The following is an 8,905-nucleotide window of genomic DNA, read 5'->3' as shown; positions in this document are numbered from 1 at the left end:
GAGAAAACTACAAATCCCACCGTTAATAGAGCATCCAGCCGCAGCCAGCAGCGCTCATTAACGGCAATTGAATGCTTGAACTCCAGACATCCTGCAGTTCAATACAATTACGGATTAAACATGTGTGTCGTCCAAAGTTCAGCAGACTTAAGTCCTGGGGGAGAGGGATAGGGGAGGGTGGTGGGGGGGGTGTGACAGCCGGTGTTAAACTATGATCTTTCCCCCCCTCCCCGCCTCTTTAAACACCGCCCCGCTCCTCCTCTCAGCACCCCCACTGGAGGTCAGCCGCAGTCCCAGTAAGCGACTGGGCCTGCTGTCCCAGCTGGCCCTGCCCTACCACAAACTGCTCTCTCGGACCCCCTCCCTCCGCTCGCCCAAGAGGGTCCGACCCCGCGGGGCGGAGTCCGACCCAGTGACCCCTGACCTTGCCGACGTCACCTGGCCCGTCACAGAAGTGCTGCTAGGCTCCTCCCCCCCGTCGCCGCGGGCGATGCGTTGTATAGAGCAAGGTACCCCCCACTGAAGGAGACCGTGGGAGGAAGTGACTGCTGGGAAGCAGGATGGTTCCCTGTCCCCTGGTTTCCTTCACGTCCTCACCTGTCTCTCCGTGTTCCCCTGGTGTGTTCCCCTTCGTCAGATTCTTCCCCTTAGAGTTAGAGTTTACGACACCCGTCAGACTTCCCGTTCAGCTTTTTAACGGCCGGTATTTTACCAGAAGGTGTGATGATGATCAGCGTTGCCAGATTGGGCCCGATTTCCTGTCCTAAAGCCCGGGTTGCCAGATTTGGCGGGAAATCTGGCCCAATCTGGCAACGCTGATGACGATTAGTGATGTCCAGCCATTTCTAAACAGACCCCTTTACTGACATCATAAGTGGGAGAGTCCATTCAGATGACTGACTGGATAGCTCAGCCTAGCAGGTTGGTACAGTCTAAGCGGGTAGGCTGGTAGTCTATCCGTTTTTTGATCACACCGGTTGGTAAAATAGGGGGCCTTTAATATACTGTCCTCTCCTGCTCTGTAGATTGGTCGTCTTCTCGACAACCTCAGATAACCTCTGCTCCTTCTCCCCTCTGTATCTGTGAGAAACAAAGGGGAACTTGTTGAAAGCTGTTGGCTGGTACTCTTCTCCTGTGTGTTAGGGCAGTTGGTCGAGTGGCCCTTGTTTCTGCGATGTGTTTGGACTAGCCCTGATTCGGAAAGTTGAATCGGGGCCCGAGGCCATCAGTGAGAGAAACCACTCCGATTGGCTGTTCGGCTTAAGCCAATCGGAAGTTAGCAAAAAACCTTGTCAAGAGGGCACGCACAAAAAAGAGTTTTGTTTTTTAGTACAACTCAGTAAAATATACGAAATATCAAAACAGACTACTGCCACCTGCTGGGAGGGAGATGTATATCCTCTCAGCTCAGCGCAGAACGTACTGTGCTGGTCGGGCCGTTGGCTTTGGTTCCGGCGGTGGCAGCGAGTGCGACCTGTCTGCCAAGCCCCAGGCGACACGAGGCAACGCAACAGTGGGCCTTCATCGTGGCCGGTTCTGTGCCGTTGGCTTGGTGTGTCAGGGCCTTTAGATGACCAGCTGGACCTTTCAACCGGGCTTCAATGGAACCTAGAGAACATTAGATGATAGAGATTAGAGATGGGGCCGATCTCTCTCTCTCTCTCACTCTCTCTCTCTCTCTTTCTCTCTCTCTCTCTCTCTCTCTCTCCCACACAAACACACGTTCTCTCTGCCTCCGTTCAGAGATACGATACAGAGATGATGAGAAGGGGATGGAAACAAAACCAGATATCTTTCAACAATTTATTTCTTATCTTTCTTTTCCGGACCCTTTTCCTCTCGCTGTCTCTCCCATTTCCTCTCCATATTGCTCCCCCTTTCTTTGTCGTTCTCTCTCCGATCTCATCTTTGCAGAGTTTTTTTCTCCTTCTCTGTATCTATTCTCTCTCACTCTATATTTACCCCCCACCCTCAATCTCCTCCCTCCACTTCTCCCTCTTTCGCTCACCCCCTCTTTGTAAATCCCTCTCTCCCACTTTCTCTTCCTCCCCTTTCTATTTTCGTCTCTCTTTCTCCCTTATTCTCTATTCTCTCATTATTCCCTATATTAACACTTTCTCCCCTTCCCTCTCTCTCTCCCCCCTTTCTTCCGCCTCTCTCTCTCTCTCTCTCTCTCTCTCTCTCTCTCTCTCTCTATCTCTCTCTCACTCTCTCCTCACTCACTCACTCACTCTCTCTCTCTCTCTCCTCTCTCTCTCTCTCTCTCTCTCTCTCTCTCTCTCTCTCTCTCTCTCTCTCTCTCTCTCTCTCTCTCTCTCTCTCTCTTCCGCTCTTCCTCTCTCCCTCTCTCCCTCTCTCTCTCCCTCTCTCTCCCCCCCCTCTCTCTCTAGTCGCATCCCACTGGTGGGGCTCCAAGAGGATGGACTTTGCTCTCTACTGTCCCGACGCGCTGACTGCCTTCCCCACCGTGGCGCTGCCCCACCTCTTCCACGCCTCCTACTGGGAGTCCACCGACGTGGTGGCCTTCATCCTGCGACAGGTGCGGGCCGCCCGCCGCAACCACGACAACACAGACACCCCACTCCTCCCCCTGCCCCATTTTTACCTCTACATTTGGTTAACATTTAGGTTTAACATTTAGTCATCTCGAATTTAGATTGAGTCATTTATCGTTTTTTTATCATCATTTATATATTTACTATTTTACATTTAAATTATTATTATTATTATTATTATTATTATTATTATTATTATTATTATTATTATTATTTTCCCATTTACTTTGTATTAGTTCATAATAACTGGTTCTCAGTGATACAAGCTCTTCCCCAAAATGGTTTCATATCACTCCTTGTTTGTGATGGTTTGTGGTGATTTGGTTGTCCAGGTGATGAGGCATGAGAACGCCAGCATTCTGGAGCTGGACGGAAAAGAGGTGTCAGAGTTCACACCCTCTAAACCCCGGGAGAAGTGGATTCGCAAGAGGACCCAGGTCAAAATTAGGGTACGGAAAAACACCTCGTCTTCCTTTCTCAACGCAACCTTAAAATGTTTATCAAGAACATGTAAAATCAAGAGCTGATAGTTTAGGGGTAAATTTTGTTGAATTTATGGTTGAACAAATTATAATGATTTTAATTAATTTAATACATTTTACATTTCTGTGTAATTAAATGGTCAATTTTTCTTGTAATAGGAAACACTAGCTTAACTATATTAACTGTGACACATTTCACAGAAGTGAAATGTGACACAGGATGCGATTTGTATGTACGTTTATACAAACAACCTTTTACTTTCTATAAAAATCGGAAATAGTGTTGTTCTAAAGCACCTAACAAGTTAAGGTTAAGGGTTTAGAACCCAGGGCAGCCTTCTCCCATATATGACTGACCGTTAGTGAAGCAATAACCAATGATGGCTGTGTTTGTTGTCCATTCAGAATGTCACGGCCAACCATCGCGTGTGTGACGCAGTGTTCTCTGAGGACGCCCCCCAGCTGGTGACCGGTCGCTTCATGTACGGCCCTCTGGATATGGTCACCCTCACTGGGGAGAAGGTAGTCATCCAGCCCCCCTAGCACCAGCTAGTCGCCCATGGTTTACTCCAAATGTCCAAACATGACCTACATGAAAGCATTGTTTATTTAGCAGTTCTCTCTCCGTTGAATTCAAAAAGTAGCTTCTTTGTTTTTCTATATTGAAAAATAAAATCATTCTTTGGGAGTTCCCCCATCTTGTTGCCATCACTAAAAGATTTGTTGGTTGGGATATTTTGTCCCTTCTGTCTTTAGATTGACATCCACATCATGACCCAGCCCCCCTCTGGGGAGTGGGTGTTCTTCGACACGCAGCTGACCAGCAGTAGCGGCAGGATCTCCTACACCATCCCCGACAGCAAGAGGCTCAGCACCGGGGTCTACCCCGTCAAGATGGTGGCCCGGTGAGCACCGTCAGCCCCCGCCTCATGACCGCCTTCTGCTGCTCTCCACAATTGACCCCCTCCTCCTATTCTAACTCCAGGACTCTCTACTCGCTTAAAAAATGGGTCTTTCCTTTTGTTCTTCCTCCTCCGTTTCTCTGTCATCGTCTCCCTCTTTTCCAATATTCACTCTCATCATTCTCCCATCTCCCTCACCCTCTCTATCCCGCTCTATATTTATCTCCCCCGGTCTACTAACCATCTCTCTGCAGTCTCCAATTTCTGATTACTCTGCACTTTTTGAATCCGTCTGTCCCCTCTTCATTATTGTTTGTGTCTGTGTCAGTCTGTATGTGTGTGTGTGTGGGTGTGGATGGATGTGTCTGTGTGTGTGTGTTTGTGTGTGTGTGTGTGTCTGTGTTTGTGTATTTCTGTTCGGGTGTGTATGTGTATCAGTGTGTGTGTGTGTGTGTGTGTATCTGTGTATGAATGTGTGTGTATCTGTATGTATGTGTGTCTGCGTGTGTGTGTGAGTGTATCTGTATGTATGTGTGTGTGTGTGTGTGTGTGTGTGTGTGTGTGTGTGTGTGTGTGTGTGTGTGTGTGTGTGTGTGTGTGTGTGTGTGTGTGTGTGTGTGTGTGTGTGTGTGTGTGTGTGTGTGTGTGTATGTGTGACCGTTCCAGGGGGGACCATCCGTCCAGAGACAGCTACCTGAGCGTGCTTCCCCAGGGGACAGTGTGTGTACAGTATCTTCATGTATGTGTGTGTGTGTGTGCTCGTTCCAGGGGGGACCATACGTCGGCAGACAGCTACCTGACGGTGCTGCCCCAGGGGACAGAGTTCGTGGTGTTCAGCATCGACGGCTCCTTCGCCGCCAGCGTGTCCATCATGGGCAGCGACCCCAAGGTGCGCGCCGGGGCTGTGGACGTGGTGAGGTAAGAACCCACGGGGAAAATACTAATGCCCGCCACGCACACTCACGCACGCAAAGACACACACGCACACCACATTTTTACATTTGCATTTAGGGCATTTAGCGGATGCTTTCATCCAAAGCGACTTACTTACTTACTTTTGTGTTGTGTACATTTGTCACAACATGGCTTTGTGTATGTGGCTGCAAGCCCTAGTTATCTGCTGATCAATTCATCTATTGATTAATTTGTCTAGTGAGCAATTCCTCTATTCTTATGGTGATCGATTCATTTATTGATCAATTCATCTCGTAATCAACCAATTTGTACCTTATTTATAGTTTACCTTAAAAACGATCTCAAAATCACACACTTTTCTCTCCAAGATAAGATTAAGATGTTTGGTCTAATCTAACTTATAGAAAAGATGGTCATTTTTTTTTAAATATAAATGTTTACAAAATACACCCAGTACACGGTCCACACTGCAGGTCTCCGCTCTAGATTAGGAGCTAGTCCATCTCAAAGCAGAGCACTACCTCCCCGCTCTGATCTGGTCCTCTCGCTGTGCCCAGGCACTGGCAGGACCTGGGCTACCTGATCGTGTACGTGACGGGACGTCCCGACATGCAGAAGCAGAGGGTGGTGGCGTGGCTGTCCCAGCACAACTTCCCCCACGGCATCGTGTCCTTCTGCGAGGGGCTGGTCCACGACCCGCTGCGCCACAAGGCCAACTTCCTCAAGTCCCTCATCTGTGAGGTACTTATGGCTGGTGGTGTAGGACTGAATGTAGACATTACCAGTGTCCGAATTAGAGCGGGAGGAAAGAGCTGTGCTGCCGGGTAAGTTTGCACATACAAGAAATAACTTTCTGATGCATGGTTGTAGTTAGGGCTATACATGTGTTTGTAGGAGCCATGCAGTATATGGTTAACCGTAGCGTCATTTTACGAGCATTTTGCTGGTACGGATATCAAGGCGTATGTGGGTGGGAAGAGTATTAGGTAGGTTTCAATCACAAAATGCACATCCGTTCATATGTATTTTGTGAAAGAAACACAATATATATAATAAAATCTAGCCATGCTTTGTCTAAATGGATTTCTTACTGTGTGTATAATAGGTGTGTTGCCACTTTTCCTCCAGATTGACCACCACAGACGTACTGGAAAACCTCTACAGCATATAAACCGTGTCTGTGTCTCTTGGTGCAGGCCCATATGAAGATCTTTGCGGCGTACGGCTCCACCAAAGACATCTCGGTGTACTCCTCTATCGGCCTCTCTCCATCACACATCTACATCGTTGGACGAGCCACCAAGAAGATGCTCAGCCAGTGTCAGGTATGTCCCCCACCGCCATCTTCTTAGTGTGGAACATCTCCATATACTCCTTACTGGGGCCTCTGTTAATAAAGGGATATGCCTGAGATATTGGTAAATTGACGTATGCCGGTCTTACCCCGTTTAAGTCCAAATTCATCATTGTGCGTCCGGAATGGGATTTTCCATTAGTTCACAGTCTGCAAACACTCACATAATTCAAGTTAAGTTTATTAACAAATGATTGAACAAATGAAAGAAGCACTGTATTCATTCATGAACCAATGTGTACATGAAGAGTGAACGAATCGAGCAGATGAACACATGATTGGAACAAATTCAAGAATCACTCAACCTACGACTCGATTCATGGACCAACGAGTATATGAAGACAAGAATGGACAAATGAATGATTAATGATCGTTCAAGGCCCCTTGTACAGTCACTTAAACCACTCCTCCACCCCCCCCAGTTCATCCCGGACGGCTACGCCAGCCACCTGGCCCAGCTGGAGTACAACCAGCGGTCGCGGCCCGCCAAGTCGGCCAGCGCCCGCATGGTCCTCCGCAAGGGCAGCTTCGGCCTGGGCGCGGCCGGCGGCGACTTCCTCCGCAAGCGCAACCACGTGTTCCGCACGCTCTCCTCCCAGCCCGGGGGGGCGGCGGTGGCGGCGGGCGGGGCCGGGGGAGGCGGTGGCGGCGGCGGCGGCAGTGCCGCCGCCTCCTCCGGTCCCGTCGCCGCGACGATCGGCGCCACGCTGGGGCGGACGGAGCGCACGCAGAGCCAGTGCGAGATGGACCGCGGCACGCCGTCGGCGGTGGCCAGCACGGCCCAGCGCAGCATGAGCATCGCGGCGGGCTGCTGGGGCCGCAGCGGGAGCACCAGGGAGGGCAGCAGCGGACTGCTCAGCCCCAAGTGAGGGCCTCCGGACTGGGGGGGGGGGGGGTGGGGGGGGTGTGAGCGTGCATATGGCATGGTGGAGGATCAGTCACACCTTACTATGCACGCATTGCTGTACCGAAGTAGGATGGTTGATCGGCAGAAAAGGACTTGTGTTTGGATGATTTAAGAATAGGTAGGGGGGTGTGTGTGTGTGTGTGTGTGTGTGTGTGTGTGTGTGTGTGTGTGTGTGTGCGAGAGAGTGAATATGCTTGGTACGGGGAGCGGAAGATTAGACTGAGACACAGTACTGTAGTAACAAATAGGAGGGACAATGGACAGGTAGAAGATGACATTTGATTGGATGATCACAGGGTTAGTTGGGGGGCGGGGTTGTGTATGTTGAGGGGGGGGGGGGGGGGGAAATAGGGGCGGGGTTTGAGGATCCAATGGAATATCAGTTGGGCTGCATTCATGTGAACACAACATGTGAATTCTGTTTATATCCAAAAGCAGACAAAAGGGGGCAGGATACCCTAGGGGTTCTGGGATCGATCCTCAACGTCTTTGAGCTAGAAGCACCTCAACCCTGACCTGTATCTAAACAGTAGTCGCTTTGGATACAACCATCTCCTGAATAAGTTAAACATGAAGAGACGCTGGCGCTATCTGAACACAGAACACGTGTATTAAAAGTGCTCACGTCAATACAGCCTTTAAACGTGAAGTAGCGGAACAGACCGGAAGATTCAAGAAGAGAAAGCGTGTGCAATTTTAAGGTCATAATGAAACCAGTAGAAAACATAGAGATGATTCCTCTGTAGCAAAAGCACTCAGTAATCCCTTCATTAAGAGAACATCACTGGTCATTTTAGGAAAGAAATATTATTATTCATATATTCTAAGCCTTAAATAAATGTCATATTACGGGACCCCTAAATACACATACTCTCTCTTACACAAACACACACAGGCAAGACAGACAAACGTAAGCAAGATACACACACACACACACACACACACACAAACAAAAGCTCAGGACCATTTATAGAGCAACACTTGTTTAAACATGTTCCGATAGTCCATCACAGATGCCAGTTAAGTGACTTGTGTCCATGGTTAAAAACCAACCATTTTCCACTTAGTTTAAAGTCACACTTTCCATGGAAATGCATACACACGTTTCTAACACGGGCTCAGAGACAGCTGCCAAACCATCAACACCTACAAATAACCATTAGAAAAAAAAAGACAAAAAAAGACTTCAACACACTCAGTGCTTCTCTCTTTCGCTGGATCTTTTTACCAGTTTGGCCAGTGGTGTCGATCTGCTACGAGGTTGACGAACCTGTGTGTATGTGTACGTGTGACGTTGTTACCCATGGTCCGATACCGGCTCTTATTTCCTCCTCTCAATGGCCAAATGGGCCAGCCCAAGGCCTTAACGTCCACAAGACATGGTACGACATGGCACGTTACCAGACTAATGTTACGAAAGACAGAGGACACGGGATGCAGCGTTAGAACTTAAGTCAAACTGTCCACAGTCTACAGCAACAATCCCTTTATCTGGTAATTTGCTTGCAATACCTCTTGTCCGCCACTAGGGCGGTGCTGTGGTCTCCCGTTGTGCATATGTGCTGCTGCTACTGGGAGATCGTTGCTCATGTAGTGCTTAGTTTTTTTTGCTGCGTTTCCTGCGCTTTAACTTTAGATGGTGTTTACGTGACCACACATTCAACAAACATAGCTGTTATATTCCACCAAACTGAATGGGGAAGTGGGATCCCAGGAGAAGGGGATTTTTACATGGACTTTCGGCAGGAAAGGCTTTCACAAAACTGCTGAAGGCCGTGACACCGGATTCC

At 48.8% G+C, this 8,905-nt stretch overlaps 1 protein-coding gene across 1 annotated transcript in view; it reads left to right on the top strand.

Moving 5' to 3' along the window:
* The window catches only part of LOC130372823 (membrane-associated phosphatidylinositol transfer protein 2), a 39,606-nt gene extending 32,529 nt beyond the window's left edge, over positions 1–7,077 (top strand). The window contains exons 20-27 of the mRNA XM_056578983.1: positions 2,391–2,539; positions 2,888–3,004; positions 3,443–3,559; positions 3,794–3,942; positions 4,708–4,857; positions 5,412–5,595; positions 6,051–6,179; positions 6,631–7,077. Of these exons, the coding sequence (XP_056434958.1) occupies positions 2,391–2,539; positions 2,888–3,004; positions 3,443–3,559; positions 3,794–3,942; positions 4,708–4,857; positions 5,412–5,595; positions 6,051–6,179; positions 6,631–7,077 (1,442 nt within the window). The remainder of the gene's footprint in view (positions 1–2,390; positions 2,540–2,887; positions 3,005–3,442; positions 3,560–3,793; positions 3,943–4,707; positions 4,858–5,411; positions 5,596–6,050; positions 6,180–6,630) is intronic.
* Positions 7,078–8,905: the final 1,828 nt, after the last annotated feature.

Source organism: Gadus chalcogrammus, chromosome 19 (assembly GCF_026213295.1).
Source record: "Gadus chalcogrammus isolate NIFS_2021 chromosome 19, NIFS_Gcha_1.0, whole genome shotgun sequence".
Taxonomy (NCBI): Eukaryota; Metazoa; Chordata; class Actinopteri; order Gadiformes; family Gadidae; genus Gadus; species Gadus chalcogrammus.
This window is presented reverse-complemented; position numbering and strand designations above follow the sequence as displayed.